The sequence below is a fragment of the Cinclus cinclus genome, chromosome 3 (genome assembly GCF_963662255.1).
Source record: "Cinclus cinclus chromosome 3, bCinCin1.1, whole genome shotgun sequence".
In the NCBI taxonomy this organism is placed as follows: domain Eukaryota; kingdom Metazoa; phylum Chordata; class Aves; order Passeriformes; family Cinclidae; genus Cinclus; species Cinclus cinclus.
The window spans coordinates 79,738,487-79,760,435 of record NC_085048.1 but is presented as its reverse complement, the minus strand read 5'-3'; the positions used below and the strand labels follow the sequence as shown (position 1 = coordinate 79,760,435).

The 21,949-nt window shown below is 37.2% G+C and overlaps 1 protein-coding gene across 1 annotated transcript in view; it reads right to left on the bottom strand.

The window, feature by feature from the left end:
- Positions 1–21,949, bottom strand: part of SMYD3 (SET and MYND domain containing 3) — a 388,177-nt gene that overhangs the window by 60,321 nt on the left and 305,907 nt on the right. The window contains 3 exon segments of the mRNA XM_062489198.1: positions 6,229–6,339; positions 12,934–13,036; positions 15,493–15,560. Coding sequence (XP_062345182.1) covers positions 6,229–6,339; positions 12,934–13,036; positions 15,493–15,560 — 282 coding nt within the window.

Sequence of the window (21,949 nt, the reverse complement as noted above, 5' to 3'; positions counted from 1 at the left end):
TTATAAGAACAGCCAGATCTTTTCCATGACCTTGACAACCCAAGTGGGCTCCAGCTGGATGCTGCCAAGTGGTGACCAGAGGACACTGAGGCAGTCCCAAAGCAACTGGGATAGGCAAGTTGTCATGGAAAAATGATCACAGTGCATTCATCACTGTCTTTGGAACTGTGGTTTAGTGGAAAAAAATTACAGTGTTGAAAGAAGGAAGGAGCCTCAGAAGTCATGCTAAGAAGCTGAAGACATGATGCCTTTGTTAATGAACAAGAGATCCCAGAAATTAGAAGCGGCTGCCTTGCTTTTTACTGTCATTTTTGGCACTAGAAAAATAAAAGCCCTCTGTCCTTGGCTGTTTGGAGATCTATCCCAAGAGGGTAAGATCCTCTGAAAGGAACAGAAGAGTGTTAGTCTGCTGGATTTCAGGAATGAATCCAGGGTTTATGTCACAACCAAATGCCTTGCCAGAGGGAAGAAATAGCCAGCCACCTATGGAGAGAAACAGCATTGTGTCCCAGTGGGCTCCAGCTACTGCCACTGCCTTTTGCAGGCATTGGCTATACTGATGTTGGGCTGGAAGAGTAGGTGGGTGAAACATGACTGACCTCTGGCTTGAAGTCAGCCCGCAGTTTTCCTCAAAAGCAATTCTAGTGGCAGAATGGTAAATAAGATGAGGAATGGACAATTTCTACAATTAACTGTTGCAAACTCTGTATTCTGATAGGAAACTAATTAAACCAGGATTCTGTTGGAACACAGTCCTGATTTTTTTTTAACGCATTTGGTGTACGTTGGTACTTAGCAAATTTTTTAGAATCATGACAAGAGAAACAGAAGCTTTGATCTAAGGGTTTTACATTCAGTTAGCTGTATAAAGAGATTTGTTTTCAACGATCTTATTTAATCCTTCCTTTCCAGGCTTCATCTTTTGAATTAATTTGGAGGCCTCATCTTTCATATTGTACTTGGGAAACAGTGAGAATGTAAATGCCTAAAAATAAATAAATATTAGGAAAACTGGGACACAAACTTATGGAATTTGACAATACAGCAATTTTAAAAGGCACTTCTTAGCATATAATTTTGTGTTTCCTGTATCCTAAATATATGATCCCTGAGGGAGGGGTGACATTTTTATACTAACTCCAGAACAGTGATCTTGCATGAAGCCTTTACATCCTAATTAAAAACAACAGTCAGTAATAATACTCTTCATGTAACAATGCCTCTGTAATTTAAGCACATATTCTTCAAACGTATTGCTGAGAGCAAACATGAAGATCAAAGGTGAAAATGTATAATGTATTTTTGGCTATATTCAAGTGTCTTTCAGGAAACCTGGTGAGGTAAATCAACCACAGACATATGCTGTAGCAACTAATTTGATCAATTTACTTATATTTGATGAAGTTCTAAATTACAGTTGTGCTGTTCCCTCTGCTAGAAAAATAATGTCAAGACTTCAGGTTCAGGAACTTATTTCTTGGGGATGTGCGGTTATAACAGAGCTGGTGGATGTATGTAATAACAGGTAAAGAATTGCAGGTGGTGTTTTTATGTAGAGGTTGATAGCTTGGCTGCTGTTCAGATGGCTTGATTTTGAGGGCCCTTGAGTTGGAAGCTGGACTTGTGATGTTCTCTACCAAAATTCAGGCTGCAATATAAGTAAGTACTTTTTGCAAAGAAAGAAAAAAGAAGAAGATTAAAGGAATAACATACTTACTGGCAGTATGTTATTATTAACTTTGGCAACTCTCAAATACTGGTCAAATATAAAAATGATTCAGAGTCAAGTCCATTGCTTTTGACCTTGTAATAAATAAAAGCTTTCCAAATACCAAGCTAGACTAAAATATTAAATCTCGGCTCCAAATGAGAAAGACAACTCATAACAAAGCCATTCTATAAGCACAAATGTCCCTGAAATTTTTGGCTTAAGATGTACAACATGAACAGTTCTCTGGCTCATGACTGTGGAAAAAACTGCTCTTCATTTAAAATGTTTGTCATCAATGTAAACCCATCTTTAATTATAATTAATGTAAGGCACTTTTATGTGCTGGAATAGCAAGATGTTGCCAAGAGTTCAGCTTGGCACACATTCCTGAATTACAGTGGAGATTGATCTTAAAAGAATAATGTGCAAAGCTGTCAAAGATACATTGAACTGAAGACAATACAGTAGCTATAACTTTAAATATTGACAGTCAAGTATGCTCAGTGACTTTTAGGAAGACATGGTTTTTTCCCCCCTTCTTTTAGTTCCTGATTTGTTTTTTCTAACTTTGGACAAAAGTCTTGTCTAGATTTGTAATTAGTGCCATTTTATTTGTTGGGAGCTGAACCACCAAAAGTTTCACCTCAATCTTATCTCAACCAGCTCACAATAGTGTATTTGTACTTGCCAGGCTGCTTGACCAGCTGCTAAAAGACACTAGCCAGCATTACAGTACATCCTTAGAATTAAAATTCAGCTCACATTGAGGCTCAGGCACCAAAAATTATTTAAGATGCCCAGCTCAGCTATTGCCACTGTTTGCTTCTATGTTTTCTCATCCTTGATAGTAGCTATGTGCCTAGATTATTCCATGGCTGTGCTCACAGTTGGAGAGGAAGATAAAGAACTACTACTGTATAGCAAAGATTCACTTTGAAGTCCTTTCACCAGCAGTGACCAGTGAGGAGCATTTCCTCTCATTTTGCATGTAGTGTCATTGTGACTGCTCAGCCATGAAACTCTTCCCTGGGTCTGGGGCTATGTCTGCTCACACTGAGTGCCAGTGTGTATCAGCTAATGCTGAACTTCAGTAACTTTGGCTTCAGCAAGGATCCCTGTGGTTGGGCTGCAGCCCGTTTCATGGTACTTGAAAATGCAGCCTTTGCCATGCTAGAGTCTCAAATCCTGACAACTGTGCAAGGGAACTGTGTATATCTAGGAAGTGTTGTAACTGCACTCTGGTTATCCTTGTCAGCTAGCACAGAAATGTAATCATGTCAGTCTTGATTTTGTGTTTATATATATTTCATGGAGCAGCATAATTTATTTCACCAAACTTTATATGTCTAAAGAGTGGGCAATTTACTTGAAGGCATTCCTTTAACCTCTTTTATCCATTCCAATTTTCATGGATTTTGTACTGAAGATAGTATGAAATGAGCTGCTTGTCTTTGCTTTCGGTATGAAGGAGGCACAAAGCACACAAATAAACCCCAAGCCATTCTGCTCCAAGGAATTATTCTCCATTAAATAAATCCATCACAAAGAACTAAAAGACCTTAGAAAATACACTAACGTTATTATCCTTTGGGCATCAGAATACTAAGCAGAAGCATAAATTACCTATAAATTATCTTCTCACTGCCTTTGTAGAGACTGAAAAAACCAGAGCTTCACAGAACATCCACAAAAATGATCCCCAATACAGACAGTCTGATCTGTTTTCTAGTCAAAAACCTGTTGAGCTCCAATTGAAATTGTAGCTTCCTACCATTTATGAAAAACAAGGATTGGATCTTAGAAAACACAAAGGTTGCTCACGAATAAAACAAATTTCCCAATGTCACTTGCAGTCAGTAACTGACTTAAAAACAGAAACTCGATACGATCTTCCTTTTACACTCAGTCATTTAACACTAAATGAACAAGCCTTTAAAAATACAGCAGGAAACATAAATTTCATTGATAATTATCTTGCCAAGTATTTTTAAAAATATGAATAAATAAGGATGTGTGTAACTAAGTACAAATAAACATGAGGTATATGGGCTCTTCATATTAACTTGTAACGTGTATTTCCCATAGGATTTGCAGGATCTCTTTTAAAACAAAAAGATGTTGAATAAAAGCTACAGTGCAAATCACTTGACTGAAAACTTTACTATAAATTGATGTGTGCATCATGAGAGCTTTCACTTGTCCTTAGTAAGTGTTTAGCAGCTCGCAAGCACACTCAGCAGGACTGGAGTAACACAGACTCTGTAAGTTTGTGGAAGTGTCTATAAATGTGATTTCAAAAAGGGTTCTAGCTTCTTTGATGAGATGACTGCAACTGCAAAAAGTCCCCAACACACAAGAACTTACATGAATGGATACAGCATTTCTGGAATTTGCATTTTTACCTATAAGAAAGATACACGAGATGAACTGCTGTTGACTAAACTATCCTTTTTTTTCTGCAAAACAATATGTAATGTTGTAATATGGGAATTTACCATTAGCTGACCATATTGAATCACAATATTGACTCTGCCACTCCTGATGACACAAAGTTACAGCAGTTGCCTATTCTATTGCAGATTAAGATTTTGATTTAAGATAAGATGAAGATTTTGCTCTAAAGAATTTTTGAAGACGACTAGAAAATTTGTCTCAGTATTAGGGATATTTCAGCAGGGATGTATTGAATAATTTTATCAACTTTAAGCACCTAAATCTAGACCTTTTGTAGTTTAAAACCCCAGAATTTCCAAAAATATTATCTCTTGCTGTACCCTGCAGTGTTACATGACTCAGCTTACTAGCAGAGACTGAGATAAATGGAAACAAACCCAAGCTAGTCATGTAGAAATTTTAAAAATTCAGTTGTCACAGAGAAATGAAACACAATACTGTAAGGACTGCTGCAGATAACATTTAATCACCCTAAACTGAATCTGAGCATAAAGATGTCTTCTTCATAGATTTTAACAGACCAAGCTGCCACGAAGTTTCTAGGCCTTCACAGCCCTCTCTACATGGTAACAATCAGACAACCACAGAATTTCAGAATGCAGTCACAGAAGGCTTTCCAAGTATTTCACAATATCATTCCCAGGGAAACTTTGTGAAAGGGCAAAAAAAATTTCTATAGAATATGAACACAAATGTCAATTATATTTTCAAAAAGAAAAAAAAAATGAATTAATTCTAACCTATATATCAGAATATTGCTTTCATTAATATATGCACATATAACTTCACTACAGTATTTTTTGATTTTATATGCTGATTCTTACAATGAAATGTATAGCAGCCTGGGGATGTTATTTCCTAAAACATTCCACATGCTGAATGGGCTTTACATCACTTTCCTATCCTTTTACAAACTGTTAAGTGATCCTTGAAGACTCTTTAGCCTGCTTATTTTTCTTAATCATCATTGCATCTGTGAGGATGCCATTTACCCAAAACTAATCCAAGATTTCACGGCACTTGAGTGATCATCTTTAAAAGAAAGACAAAAAGAGGTCTTCACTTCACTGCCTCTGAGTAGACTTGCAGCAGCTTTTATCAGGCACAGAATGCCAACAAGGACAGGAAGTAATTTAGCATTATGTTGTAAGTCTGAAAATTTCTGTGTTCTCTTTTTTGAACTGCCTACTGATGAATCAAAGCATATGTTACTGGTCAAACTTTGGGGGTTTCTTTTTCTGTTTTTTTGGGGGGGTTGTGTTTTTGGGTTTTTTTGTTGTTTTTTTTTTCCTCTGTGATTTATTTCATGAATCATATTATGCTCCTCGGAATTACATTTTCATAAATACTTTTCTTACTATTTCTAATGTTTCAGGAACACATTTAGCTATGGCAGGTGACTCACTCCAAACAGGCGTTTGTGAAAATGTTCAAGAACAACTGTACATATAACAAAGGAGACATGCATAAATTGCTATGAAGCCAGCCTTATTTGCCTATCCCATTTAATCTCTCATCAGGCTCTCAGACAAATTTATTGCGCCAGTGCTGTATAAATATGAAGCACACTAGAATATAATCAAATCAGGCTAGGCTGAACCCTAGTAAGAGATCACACTGAACAAAAGTTTATCTACTCGAACCAACTGACTTGCTACTTGCGATGTAAGTGAGCATAAAAACTGCAAAGTCACTCAAGCATGTTCACCATTCTCTCTAACAGCTGTGAGCAAGCTTGGTAGTTCTTGAAGATTACTGATGCAGGTGTTTGGCAAAATTAACATTATTTTGAGGATAAACACAACCTTCCTATAGGCAATTGGCTTCAGCTTATTCCATGATTATCCTTTTGAAGAGAAAAATGCCAATATTTCCTGCTTTTCTTTCATTCAGAGTTGTGTTTCATAGCAACAAAAACCGCAAGGAGGGCAGAGGCAAATTTCTTCCCTATACTGGCCATTCAATTAGCAGCAAAAGATAAGTATTACCATAAGGAAGGAAAGCTGCTGATGGGTCTTGGAAAATTCTGTTTCACTGGCAAGGAATTTCTTCTCTCAACCTACCTTCTCTTGCTTCTGGCAGAGAAGACAATCACATTCAAAGCAGTACTGGCGCACCAGTTGCTTTTGGCGTTCCCTGGTTGGCATCAGTGATTCAACGTAGCTGATGGTGAGCTGTATGCAGTACATAAAAAAAAAAAAAGGAGTTGGTATATTTTACAAAAAATTAATATTCTGTGTACTTATTAGCAGAGACCAACAATATTTTGGATACAACATTGTCCCAGTATAAATAGAATGTTAACAGATTATTTCTAGAGGAAATTGATTACTTTTACAGACAGTAAAAAAGGGGAAAAATAATTTCAATAGACAAACTCTCTCGTTTCAAGATCAATATTGTTTGAAATTATTGATTCCACCCAAAATTATCACTATTTCAACTTTTAATCCTAATTTGGAAGAAAAATAAAAGAAGGAAGGAGAGTAAGAACAGATTGCACAGAAATGCTGCATAATGCATCTGAATTCCTTGTGCATGAAATCTCATTTTCTGTCTAGCTCCAGAGCTCAAGTGTGTATTTACCACTACTGTTATACAATATCCAACTAACATCGAATTTTTTTTTCTTGGGGAAGCCCCTACTTTCTTGCAAATATATGTTTGAGCCTGAGGATAATTCCTCTCATGCCATACCCATTTTCAGTATGTCTGTGATGTTTCCCTTGTGATCAAGGAAGCACAAAAGCATTGCAGACTAAGTTGTTGAAACTATTGACAGGAAGATTTATTAAAATGATAAAAGAAAATTTGTGCCTACATTTGGGCCATTTTCAACTTCTTACACTGGAGAGAGTGAATTCCAATGAACTACAGAGAAGGCTGTAGTTTGTTCACGTTGATGCGTGCCAGAAAGAATTTTACAGGACTAACCACTTGTAGAGTTCTTGAAATGTTTAAAGAGCTGCACAGGCACAAACTAATGATAAGGAAAAGAACTTAACAAAAAAACAGCTCGGTTCAGACCAGCATACAGTCACACATGCTATTGAGTGATTACACTATACGCCCAACAAACTTTGAAACATTCCAGAGAGGTCAGAGCTGAAAAAAATCAGGTCACATTATTTCATCCTCAGCCTAGACACTCCAACTAATTGGGAGAATTTTCACATGGTTTTCAGTTAAATCATAAGAGTCCATTCAAGTAAATTATAGGAAAACCTGACCAATTTTAGTAACGACCATGAAATCCATTGTCAGAACCTGCATTTTGCAAATTAGTGAGCATTCTAATTGAATGAGCAATTAACAAGCAACTGAAACAATGCCTGCACTTTTTTCATTTATTATTAAAGTATAATTTGATTATATATTGAAGGAGGACTGTGTTAAAAGAAGTCTACTGAGATGGCAAAGTCAAGCATTTAAAATAACTATGGTCTCATAATTGAAGATAAATAGCATAATTAATGAAAGAGACAAATTAAAATTCCACAATTAATCAAGAGTTATAAAGTGTGAGAACTTTGTTAGGTTTAGAATTCTATATAATGTTGTTCTTTCCCAGTTTGTACGTGTCTGAGCCAAGAGAGGATTAGTTTCACCAATACTGGCTTACAGACAGTCTGTACTAATATTTTACATGGGAGCCATAGGCTTCCCTCTGATCTTTCTGCAGTGAATGAATGGAAAATGTGCTGCTTATCTATTTTCCATCCCTCTCCTCTCCTCTCCTCTCCTCTCCTCTCCTCTCCTCTCCTCTCCTCTCCTCTCCTCTCCTCTCCTCTCCTCTCCTCTCCTCTCCTCTCCTCTCCTCTCCTCTCCTCTCCTCTCCTCTCCTCTCCTCTCCTCTCCTCTCCTCTCCTCTCCTCTCCTCTCCTCTCCTCTCCTCTTCTCTTCTCTTTTTTCCTGTTTTATTCTCAACACCTGATTATCTAAACCTGTATTCTAGACATAAATTCTAGCTCCTTACATAGCCACTTTTGGTACAATGGGACAATTTCATCCTTGTGGCAGTCTCAGATCTGTCCTTCAGCCTTATCTTACACTTCCCTGCTGTGTTCACTTGCTTTCCCAAGCCAGCAGTCCTTGCTGCCCTACTCTGATTTCTCAAACATCTTCAGTGACCCCAACAACTTTTACCTCTCTTCTTTCCACAGCTGGTCCTAATCTGCATCCTTGGTGTGGTAAGAAAGATCTGTCTTCCTTCCTTCCCACAAAGCATTTTCCACCCAAGTTGCAGTCCTAACCTCATCCTTCAGACATTCCAAACCCAATTTCCCTTTCCCACCAAAAGCCTCCTGATTTTCATGTATCCTTGCAACTCACAAGTGTTTTCTGTCAAAATCATTCCACATACTGGCTGTTCCCTGTCTCTTGTCCTCTGCATAAACATCTCTGGTTTTGACTCATGTCCTGCTAGGCTTTAGGTTCATGTGGCATCCAGCAGTAAAAAGGATTTCATCAAGTTCAGACACAGCGCAGGACAATAGGAGTCTTCTGGGAAAAATAATTCATGTGAGATTAGTCTATTCTTTGCCAAATTATTTAAGACAATTGTTTAAACCCTGTCATTAGTATTGGAACCATCATTAGGCAGGTTGCAATTATAATACTGCAAAACAAACACAGGGCCAACACCAAATATACCTCACCTATCCAGCCTACAGCCTTCATCCCTTTCTCTCTTTATATTTTTTGCTTTTGTTCCCCCCCTCTTTTTTCATTTATGTTGTAGAAACCTTGGAGGTAAGGAAGAAGCTTGAAAAAAGACATTTCTTTTTCAGAGATTACCAAACAGTTGTGGCTATGAAAAATCACATAAAATGCTCTGGATTAAAACATATGACTGGACAGAAAGAGGAGAAGAGGTTTCATCACACCGATCTCTCCTTTTAGCATTTTAACAACTTAGGGTCTCTCTTGCCCAAGTTCAAATTCCCAGCCCTGCCAGCAGAAATCCATAAGTGAAAAAATGTTTGTAGCTGGCAGACTGAGTGGCAAAAAATATAATTAGAATATTTAGAAACATGATCAAGATAACAGTGACTCAGCCTATACTAATAATTTAATTGTTTAAACAAAAAATTTCTGTATTTAAGTCTCTCTTCTACCCTTGCTTTAATTTTTGGATCACTTCATTAGATGCAAGGCTCATTTAACTTGTACATATTTAGGAAATACGCCCATTTATCAAAGGTTGCCTTAATGGTATTTGCATGTGGGATGTATGCTACTAATTAAAACATTACTTCAACTGACCAAAGCTTGCCTCTTTATTGCATCATTTATAAAGAATGCAGTAAATTTCTTCCCCCCAAACTGGAGAATATATATTAAAAACATTTATGAATGCAGAAATTATTTAACAGCCATTAGACTTATTGACTCTTAAGACTTTCTCCTTAGAAATATAGCACTGTCTGAGCCCTGTTTCTTGCTCTGACACAGAGATTCTTTGATCATGGATATGGTGCTTAGTTTCTCATGTTCCTCATCTGCCAGCTGAGGTGGACACAACTTTCCAGTACAGCCACGATGCAATGGACTTAATTTATTTGGAGGGTTTTTTGTTTTGTTTTCTTTCTTTTTTTTTTTTTTTTTTTTGGTAACAGAATACAAGCCACAGAATTTCTAGACAGAAAATTCTGTAAAGAAATTTAAATCAAGTATTTCAATGCAAATGAAATGAAGGGATTAAAAAAAGGAATCGTCTTGGTTTTGCAATCATGGGTCTCTGAATCTCTGGGAGGGTTGTGTACAGAAATCTATTCCTGAGACAGAGTTATCGAAGTGCTTAAATGTCTGCACTTTTTCTGTTTTGGCATATAAGATCAAAATGCCTTCCAATTGAAAATCTGTTTCTAAAAACTTTAATAGGACAAAATGTAATGTGTCAAGCATACACAGACACAAAACTTCTCACAGAATTACAGTAACACAAACATATAACTTGGTTGAAATCTATAATGAAAATAGATTTATTTGCTCATCATCTGATATCTTTTTTTTCAGTATTAATTTAAAAAAAAGGTTGCTCTGTAAGGTGCAGTCAGTTATGTGATATTCTGAAGAAAGATACAGATTTGCTTTAACTGAACTCTGAAGCTGGTGATAAGCAAAGCACGCATTTTGGAGCAGAACTGCACCTCAGCTTATCCATTCTGTCTCCCAGCAAGACTAATTGATTTGAAGCCACACAACATCTGATTGGAGAGGGGATGAAATCATTTCATGTCTGCCTGTAAAACACTGGGTAGACTCAGCAACTAACAAGTCAACTAACAAGTTGAAATTACAGCACACATCTTGATGCTGTTTCAAGTGGTTACTTAAGGGTAGGGAAATGATGAAGACCTCTTCAGAGCAGGCTGCTTATCTTTTTGACAAAACTAGCTGATTGGCTACCTTATCAGTATAGGAGCCCTCGTGATCTCTGGATGAATAATTTTTGCTACTTTACAATCCTTCCCCATATCTCACCTTTCTTTGCAACACTTAAATTTCATTTTTTGTGAAGAACTGCAAGTAAAGGAAATCTTTGTATGCTGCCAAGTTAACATCACCTGAAGTTACAAAAACTGTCAGCATTACAGAGAAGTTGAGGAGGCTCCATCCCTAGTAGAGCTCAAGGCTGGGTTGGATGGAGCTCTGAGCAACCTGGTCTAGTGAAAGTTGTCTCTGCCCCCAGCAGGGGACAAGATGATCTCTGCAGTCCCTTCCAACTCTAAGCATTTTGTGATTCTGTAATTGTATTTTAAAGCAAAAAGGTGTTATAATTAGTTGTGAGATGCTGGAAGCAAAGTTCAGAATGCTGAGATGGCCACAACAAACAGTCGTCTCAGCTCCCCATGTCTCTGTTTTCCCTGCAATTATACGTGGTCAACAGCTCCTCAGCATGAGCAAACTGCTGTAGTGTGCTTTGACAGAAAACACTACCAATGTGCAAAAGTATGTTCCTGTATGGATAGAAGTCCTTCCTGTCATAGTCCTCTTCTACTGATCTGAGCTTGACTTGCTACTTAGCTTCTTATTTCTGACAAATCTTAGTGCTTATTTTCTGATAATTATTTTATAGAGGATCTCATTCTGTCTGCATCTAGTATAAGTTTGAACAGGATAAGATAAAATTTCTAGTGATTATAATTTTCTTGTGGCATCATGACCTGAAAAAATGTTCATCTTGCCACCTCAGAGCATCCAATTTAAACAAAACACCCAATCAATTTCCTCCCTAACATGCATCTTCTCTCCCATTAGCTCAGATCATGACATCAGTAATAAAAGTTAAAAATCAGCTCACAGCAGATGATTCAGTTTCACATAGATATGTTTGTAAATTCAATACCTGATTATTACTAAATCAGAGCTCAGCCTGCTGCAGGCAAGCAGTAAGGCAGCGTGGAAAGTTGCACCAAAGCCATCATGCAGAACACAAAATGAAGTTGTGCATATGGAAAAGTAAATAGGTACTGACAATAATACTGAACTGCTGATTTGTACATACCCTCACAAAAATTTTATTTCCCTTCCTCTTCCCATAACAGATCTAACCTAATACTGACTTTGTAGCTTTGTCTCTTAAGCCTTAAGCCCATTTTCTTCCTGGTAAGACATTAAAATCTACTGTATTTTAAATAAGCAACCCATCTTAGCGAACTGGGAAGCCAAGAGGAAAGCTATAGTTTATGGATAAAATAAAAGGAAGGTGTCTATAATAACATTTAAACAATAATTCTGGACTTAAAGAGGTCTACAATTGATAGCTCCACAAACATAAATTGCCTCCTGAAAGATTTCTCTTGGCAAAAAAGGTAAGTATGCAAAAACATGTCTGATGATTCTTAACAATGTTTTGCTGAAAAAAATATTCTGCCACTTACTTATTTTGATGGCGCAAAAAAATTTTCTACCATTTACTTACTTTGATGTCCTACTATCCTTGAGAAAGAATATATTAAAAAAGACTAAACTTCATAGGGAGGTAAATAAACACTGTGTCTAAATCAATGTATTTATGGACTTCATGTTCCCAGAGTTTTGAGAATGGGCGTGAACCATATTTACATTAGGTCATGATTTTGAAATGACCAACAGCTAGGACTGTCTAGGTCATTGGTGCATCTGAAGTTACATATATGCACACATTCTTTTTCAGGTCTTATTAAGCAAATTCAGTATTGCATTGCTGCAAAACACATTTATTTTGATTTCTAGACACAAATGCTTATTTTCAATTAATACAAGTGCTGTTGTAAAAATAAAGTAGAGAATATTTTAGATCAAACCAGAAATCTCTTGAAAAGGATATTTTGAAGACTTCCCTAGTGAAATGGACAAGAAAACAAACTTTGTTTTGCTGCTTTCACTGTCAATGAAAGTTTTACTACAACTGCATGGTTGCCACCTGACAAATGTTATTGTTGCAATGACTTAGGGAACACTGCATTCCACTCAGAAGTATTGCAAATGTTTCAGTCAGGGTAAAGACACTCAAATACAAACAAAATGAAGTGCCTAGAGGAGGAAAGGAGGAACAGGAATTTATCAAGACTGCTAGTGATTTATGAGAAGAAATGATTATGGGGCCCAGGCAGTGTGAAGAGATGATTCTATTTATCATTTCCCCCCTGATAGCTATGTGCTACAAAGTGGCATCAATATATCATCAAAATATTAAGCTGGTGGCCCAGCAGTCTGGAATTTATTTAGGGAGATGTCATTGTTGCAGGTGTCTGTGATGGAAGGGAAGACAAGTTAATTACCTCTTCACCAATCTGGATCTCTCGGACAGAGTGAAGTAAAAGCTGGTATCCTTCAAAAACGATCACGCAGTTTGGGTCACAGCTGTGGTTCAGTAAAGACATGCTGTGAGGGGTGGTAGAGGGGGAAAGAAAGAAAGACAGAAAAAAAAAAAACAAACTTAACAGAGGAGTCTCCACTGCCATTTCCCTTTAATCATTTGAAAGTAGCTAACATGATTACATCTGAAGCATCAAGCGATTAAGTCACGAAACAAATAAATTCCCTGTTAAATCACCTGCTCTTGGTTAGGGGAGGAAAATGAATGCTTAGAAGATTTATATTCATTGGTAATAGAGCCATGCTGGGATCTCTTCAAGTGTTTCTGCCTTTTGTGCATTCAGGGCAGGAGGAAGGCAATGGCCTCCCAGTGCCTCTCCGAGAGCCCTGATTCACGGGACAGGGCAAGTGGGGAGCAAGGTAAACCTGACAGTTCAGAGCAGGAGGAACTGAGTTATTTCTGCTGCTTCTGCTCAGTTTCAGGGCACTAACCTTATCGATTACCCGACTGTCATTGCAAGCACAGCCCAAAGGGGCCAACAATCCACCTGCGTTTCGTATCAGGAGAAAATGGAGTATACTGTGTCCCATAGCCAAAGAAGTTGGTGTATGGAGGTGAAAGAAGAAACATGGCCATTGCCTCTGCTTTATGCATATTTTGGCCCAGCCTCTCTGCTCTTGTGGCATGTGACAGCTGGGGCAGCACAGCTCCTGCTGGCACCCTCAAGAGACACAAATGCTACACAAACACACCCTTCCCTCTCTCTGAAGGAGGCTGCTAACAACATCTGCTATATACTGTTGAATCACAAGTTTGCTTCGATGAGAAACAACTGACTTTCCTAAGCAAACATTTCTGCTGCAGCAGAAATGGGGTTGATGGTTCTTTCCCTATGGCAATAACCCATTGAAAGAATAATCCTGACATTATCAGCCTAGAAGAAGAATTTTTGGCTTATCCAGTTCCTGGCTGTATTTGTATTCTGTCCTTGTCCTTGCCTGATTCAGCAACTTAAAATCCCAACTGTTGCTGGTAAAATAGAGAATGTTGCTGAGGGTCAGAGCCCTGAACCAAACCATGTTTATTTAGTTTTTTTGACCCTTAAAGGAGGTATCAACATGGGCCTGACTCTTTTGGTATCTCTTCTTGCCTAATAAAATAGCTGTGGTTAATTCCTCAAGAATCCACTGGGACAGTATCCATTACATTTCTTGTGAGATCACTGGGCACAGTCTGAAAGCTGCTCACAATGTGATGCACAGCAGGACCATAGGACTTTACCTATTTTAAAATATATTGTGATGCTGAAGCTATCAAGCCATAAACAATATAAAATCTCTTAATAAGGCTTAATAAAGAACTTGTAGTTAAATCTCGCCTCACAGAGACGCCAGTGGGTTTGATGACAATTTCCTCTGGAAGCATATGAATTCATCTGGAAGGACATTTGCCCAGGACTTGTAAACCACAGATTTAAAGTTCTCAATTTTCCCAGCTTGTTTCCTATAACAAAACTCAAACTTCTCTGAAGTGACCTGGGAAAAAGTCTCTTGCATCGTTTGGCAGTGCATTAACATTGAACATAGACAGATACTTTCTTCTCAGTTAAAGGCTCTTTTTCAACCAAAAGCAAACATTTTCCTAATAATACTGCTCCAAAATTATATGTAATTTTCCCCAAGTATTGTTCCATTCCATTATTAAATCAAATTACTGTTTTGCACTTTTCATTACACTAATTCTCATGTCCTCCTAACCACCTTTTCCTCATTCTTACTACAAGGCAGACCTCAAGATATTATGTGTCCTTAGTCAAATCTTGCATATGAGACTAGAAGGAAAAGAAACAACAGTGACAGGCCCACTAAGGTACTGACAAACATAACTCAACCATGCTTTAACAAAAAAATTAGATGGTAAAAGAAACTTTCAAACTACATAATGATTTTCCACATTTATGATTACAGGTTACTGATTCTATGAAGATAAAACTTTCATTGGTACATACTTCCTACCTGATACAAATAAGAAACAATAATAATAAGAAATTCGAATATATATTAACATCTATCTCTTAAAGGACTTTTCACCTTGCTGGTTTCTTTGTTATGGCAATTTGCTTATAAATATATCAATCTTTTCCTTTTAATTACTTATTCTGAAGGCCCTCAGCTGCAAAATATCTGTATTCCAAAGCATCACCAAACAGGTTTCCCTTAACTAGTCCCAGCTGCACATTCTTGATGTCAGCATTTATTCTTACTCAGAAAAGACTACCACTTCCACAAAAATAAAATATAAAGATGTATACTATTTAAACTGTTTTAAGGCTGTAATCAGGACTATTAAGAATGTTTTCAACTAGATTGTATTTTTTCATTCTACTTTAATTTATTTCCATTTCCCAGTTTCTCATTTAGACACGTTACCTGCTGCTTTGATGGTCCTTACAGCTACCTTGGAAAAGAGGAGAAAAAACTGACATAGATTCTGCCTGTGAATGAAACAGTGTCCACAGTACCTGGGATACAGGCCAACACCAACATCCTGCATCTCTCCATTACTGATGGTGAAACAGTTACAGGTCACCTGTAAAAACAAGGGAAAAAATACAGGATTACCAGAATCATTTGGAAACCCCATACTCAAGTGAAAAAAACCTTGCAAAATAAAACGAAGGGGCAAATGGTAATTAGAAGGGAAACATTTAAGCCCGACACTAGTGGTCTTTCATTTTAAAGCAGCCACATCTGGGACACACTCTCCCATAAAACTGCTGTCAATTAAAAGCAGAAATATTAGTATCCTGAAAAAAAGTGTGGGGTTAAACACATGCAGGGGCCCTATTTTCCTGTCCAGAGAGGAAAAAAAGCCACCCTACACAGAGCCTGAGAAGCTCAGCCCAGAAACAACCTAAGAGATGATAGTGACTACTGATGAAGAGAGTGGCTGTTCCCACGTGGGGACTCTGCCAGTGCCAGGCTGCCACAGCACCTTTTAATGAGTAGCAGTGGAACCCAAAGAATATATATGAGGCTGCTGCGAAGTAAATAGCAGACTCAGTTGTGGCAAGATGATAGGGGCACAAATAAAGGCAGGTTCTGCAATATCTGACAGCAAAGCATGTTCAAATTGCCATCCAGGAGAAATACTTTTTCTTTAATTTCAAATTTTCTGATTGTAAATGTGTTCTTCCTTCACACAACCATACAAAAGTAAAGTGGTTTTAGAAAAGAATGGGGAGAATGGAAAATTCCTGTAAGCAGATGTAGTCTTACACCAAACTATCAGACTGAGCTTTTTTTAGTGTTCAAGATACATCAACATTTAGCAAATGATTAACAAGTACAACTTTCATGTGCTTAAATGAATAAACAGAACTCAATTGTGAATGTATTTTAAAATTATTTTCTTTTTGAGGAAGAACTGGTTTTTGGGGTTTTTTTACATTTCTTTTTTAGATATGTTGGTGAGTTATCAATGACATTAATATCTTCTTTAGAAAAATACTGCTTGACACTGCATATACAAGAAAAGTCCCAGGTATCTTCTGCATAGCATTGGATTATTAATATCATTAATTCTCATTAGAACAGAAAATGAGTTAAGAATAGGACTTGGAAGACATGGAAATGAGATTTGAAAGCTGCAGTTTTATCCACAGAGTAATTGTCCAGAACTGTAAATGCACACCTATGTTTTAAAGAGGTATGCTGAACAATAATAGTATAACTTATCCGATAAATTGACAAATTATTATTTATGAGAGCATTAACCATGAGGTGAAAATGAAATCCTCTTTCAAAATTTCTCATAAATTCTGACAGCAACATTAATTTAAATAAACGCACATGCAGCAGGGCATGTGTTTTTGTAAACTGTTAAACAATACTTTGATTAGTCTATTATTTATGTAACCCATTCAAATGTTCCCTATCAATTACCAAAATCATGCATCTTAATTATTTCTTTCCTGCTGACATTGGGTATAAAGTGTCAGACAACTTTTGAACAAAGATTAGTCCATTTCAAGTGGCAATTATCCTGGTTCTAAAAATATTGACTTTATTTTGGTATTTTTTGAAAAAATAATGCCTTCCAGGTAAAATAGAAAGAAAGCCAGCATTTGTGAGCCTTTGCTCTCTCTAACAGATCATAAAGTAGCAGAGGTCAAGCATCTCTTAGAAAAAAATGAACTCCACTTTCTTGCAAATCTCTTACTATTTCCATAACATATTTACATTAAAAACATTGAATTTTGAACACCAAAGAACTATAGAGATTGTTTAATCATTTTCTATTAGTTATGTATGATATTATGTGATAAGTTTTACATGCAGAAGTCACAATAGTTCTTCCTTTTTAAAACATGCATCAATTTTTTATACCAGGATACATGCAAAGGAAAATTTGAGATTAATTAATATGCGGAGATTCAGACACAAAGAGCTAGTTTTAATAGTAGTTCACTGGGAGGAACTTTTTAACCTCGAAGATATTTTCACAGTATGCAAGTCCATCCCAATATCCAGTGCAGTAGTGAAATGCCATCTGGTTTCTAATTACTTACAGTCTCAAATATAACACTGGGAATCCGAAGTATACAGGGCCAGATCTAAAAAAGGTATTTAATACACAAACACAGGCAGAAGCCTAACTGGTCTCATGAATTCTGAGCTATATGATTCAGTGCACAATCCTGCCAGAGGCATAGGAAGTGTAAGGTGCTCAGAGACTTGTTTAACCTCCTAGAAGACAATCTGTCCCCACTTCTAAATTCAGGAATGGAAAAAAACAACATATAATGTGTATCAGACAGCAACCTTAGTCATGGCTGCTTCTGTGCTCAGCAAGTGGAGAGAGAGGAACTGAGATTAGGGGAGAGAGAAGGAATATCTCCCCATTTACAGTGTGAGAAATTCTGATGTAATGACAATCCTTCATGGACAGTTAGCAGCCTACAATGATATCAAATATGAACTATTCAGTCTGTCACTATATGGTTGGCTTTTCATTCTCCTTTAGATCTCATACAAAGTTTCTAAAAATCTAGTTTCACCTCTAGATTTCTATTTACATAAACTTTTAGGATGTTTTAAGTCTGAGTTAAGGAGCTGTTCTATCAAGAGGAGTTACAAGATTTCAAAACAAGAGTTGGTGTTGTAGACAACCCCCAAGGAACAAAATGAAAATGGCATGTTTTTTTTTAGAGAACACCCAAAGAAAAAACAGTTTTCCTAGCTTTCCAAAATTCACAGATGTAGCTCAAGTAACAGCCAAATCTGAGTATCCAACATTTCTGCAGGAGAGCATGAGTATGCTGCTTGTTCCTGAGGCAACTGTTTACAGATCAAAGCCTATTGGGACTGGAAGTTAACTAACTCTGTTTCTAGGGGGTAAAAAAGCCCTAAACATATGCAACCAAGGCAAAACAAACATTTTTCTCATGCATCACAGCATTTCTTTCAAGTTTCATGGTTATATTGTGTTTTTGTCCTGTCTTAACTGATTCACCTTATTCCTTGTACAAACAGGTTCTGATTCTATGTGATCACAGATTTTAAAATAAGAAAAAATAAATAATTCTCAGCAACTGAGTGCTTCAGTAATGGTGTTTTTCCATACAAAGGTATGCCCCTTGTCATCTTAACTCCTGCACAATCATTTAGCTCAGTAACTTAATTTGTGCTTGTCCTTTCTGAATCCTCTAAAAATTCCTCTCTATCCAGCTACAAAGCACCAAGATGGCATATCCACATATAGAAACAAAACCAAGTACTCACAGAGTTTGTTATACCCACAAATAAAGAAAATTGCCACATATTTCAGAACTTCAAAGTGCAAGGACAGATTCCTTGCTATTTCTAAAATTTCTGAAAGAACACATTTCCCAGCATGAAAACCAAAGGAAAATTCTCAGGGTGGAGTCACAAACTTTTCAAGCCTCCAAAATGTAAAACTTCAAAATATTCTAGAGCTCTCAAGGTATATCACAATAGCCTGTTTGGCCACAGAGCTCTGGTCTATAAACTAACAGTTTACAGAACCACTTCAGAGTGTTTGAGCTGGCTCCATGGCAATAAATCCTGCAAGTTTATTTAAAAGGAGCTGCTTTTTGAAATGATCAACAATACTATATAAACTGACTGAATTAAATAAAAAGATTTGTTCTTTTGAGGCTGCACATATTTTAGAAAATTACCCTGTACCCAGTAGGGTAACACAAATAAAAGACATAATCTCTCCTAGACTGGTAAACACACAATAAATAAACCAGCTTTACTGAGTGGCCAATACTCTCCGGCATACCTTATCACCAAACAAAAATTATTGCAACCTGTTAAATTTGATTTCCTCTCTGAGTGACTAATGAAAACTCTGTAAATTTACCCTGTAAAGAGGTCACTGCTCTCAATATGTTTAAAGCTACTGTCTGAGCAATCCCTGTCAGTGCTAGACTCACAGTCTAGTGGACAGTCGTGATTTATTTTGGTGTTTGCATTTCACAGAGCATGGAGGCTTCAGTTTTGCAACACAACAAGTTGAATTTGCTCTCAGTTCTGACCTCATTCCTACAGCTTTATACTGAGGATTTGCCTTTGGGTTAAATAAAACAGAGTTAGACTTGATGGCAGGACATTCCAGATTTGGAATTTCAGACACTCAGACAATGAGACACATCAATAAGTGTGTAAGGGAGAGAAAACAAATCATTATTGGTTAACACTTGCTGCACTGATCAAATTACAAACACCAGGACTAATAATCAATCATTTTGTCTCCACACGTTCCTGTTACTGCAACACAGTGAGGCAGCAGCACATAAGAAACCATCCCAAGGACTTTGAAAGGGTATATTGCACTGATAGGGTCAATATAATTTTCAGCTCTGAGATACAATGACTCTAGCCATTTACTCTCTGTAAATGGTGTGTTACAGCTGGTGTATTCTAATCCACCACCAGGAAGAAAACCATAACAAACCCTTTCTCCCCCTAATTTATTATCCCAAGGTAACATAAATTAATATATATATATTAAAAAAAGCCCTTTCATGGATTATTAAGTTTCTCATTCGCACCAAAGCTGCCTTGGTATCACTGGTCATGGCCAACTATTTAACAAAAGATACTGCAATGAGTTCTCATGTTAATAGGTTTATCAAGAGACTCAAACATTTTTTCCAGGAGGAAGGGGTGAGCAGTAAATGCTATGTGAGGGGCACATTACCTCAAATGACCAAGGCACACCCCAGAGACCTTCTAGAACCACCACATCCAACTACAGTTCTGCACGGATAGCTCTTTCCCACTCGAGGATGAACAGATGAAAGGCACAGATGGTTGATAGATCTCAGATCTGCTAATGACTTCATTTGGCAGGCAGAGTACTACAGCAACAGTGCTAAGCTGTAATGCACAGTATGCCACAGCAGCGACAGACCTGTCAAGCCCCTGTTTTGAGTGTATTTCACTCAACTGCTTGTGCCACTGCCCGGGACATCCAGGCTTTCTACTCAGACTTCTCACTCTGAAATCTCAGCTCTGTCCATGGTGGGAAGGCATCTGCTACCTGAACACTGTGCTGAAAGGAGCCCTGTAACCAGGTGCATTTGAAAACTAGACCTTTGTGCCTTATATACACATGCTTACATGTTTTTACTATATCAGGAACTTAGAATCCAATTCTACATTGCATTCAACTCAGGACATACATACTGGCTTCCATGAGAGCCACAGAAACAAAATGAGATGGCAGAAAGAAGAAAAGAGGTGAGAAAAAAATAGGCTTCTTCAGTGTTTTGACAGAATCACAGAATAAGCTGAGCTGGAAGTGACCCACAGGGATCATTGGCTCCAGCTCCTGGCCCTGCACGGGACGATCCCTAAGAATCACACTATGGGCCCAAGAGTATTGTCCAAATGCTTCCAGACAGAAATCAAAACATATTAGAACTTAGGGAAAGTTTTCTTATGTAGATTTTTTGGACTAAGTAAAGGGCACAAGTAGTTAACTGTTTGTGATATTTGCTCAGAAGCCAAAGTATGCTACAAAACCATTAAGTTTGAAGAATTTGTTTCACACCTTGACCAAATTCACAAGTATTTAATTTTACTTCTAAGACTTCCTATTAAATCTCTTGTGCCAAAGCATTAACATTTTGGCTGAATTAAAGACTACCATTACTTCAGAGAGAGTTGCAACAAAGATATGCATTTCCAATTGCTTTCTTAAACCATCCAGATACTTTCTTCATCTTAATCCTTTGGACATCTTTCTTCACATCAACTAACAATATTTCGGGTCTTTTTTTGCTATCCTAGCACATGAAGTTTTCTGATGAGTGTGCAGAAAACAGCTATCCCTTGCAGATAGGCTGTCACCACCTACCTACAAGACAGGAGACCAGATATTTGGCCTGACATTAACAGATAATTTAGTGCAAGTGTGCTTCAGGCATCCCTTTATAGTACTCGGCTAAGTGGTGCAATTTTGATTGAAATGGAATGAAAATAGGTCATGGCAAATTACCTCCTCTCTCCTTAATCCCACACATACTTCTCCAATCTTTCAAATAAAAATATTTAGCTATGCAGCTAAATATATTTGATTACCACGATTTTCAAAGCCACCATTACTAGGACAAATGTTATGTTTGCCATAAGTATTTTTTTTTTTTGTAATGCAAGTGCAACAAATAGTTATGAAACTGGACTTGAAAAGGTAAAGTTTGAAACATGCCAAATTATTGCACTCCTAGTGTAAAACAAAATACCTTGAATTTTTGTAGGACTCTCATTAAAAGTTTTTTGCAACCTGTCTTAGCCTTTTCACAAATTTTCCACTGACAGCAGTCAGCAGCAGTCAGTCCCCCAGTGAAATTTTAGCTTTTTCCCTGCTCTGTAAATGTTATTATTATTCTTGGTTTTTGGAACAGAACTGAAATGCATCTATTTCTGGAGCAGAACAGGAGAGCG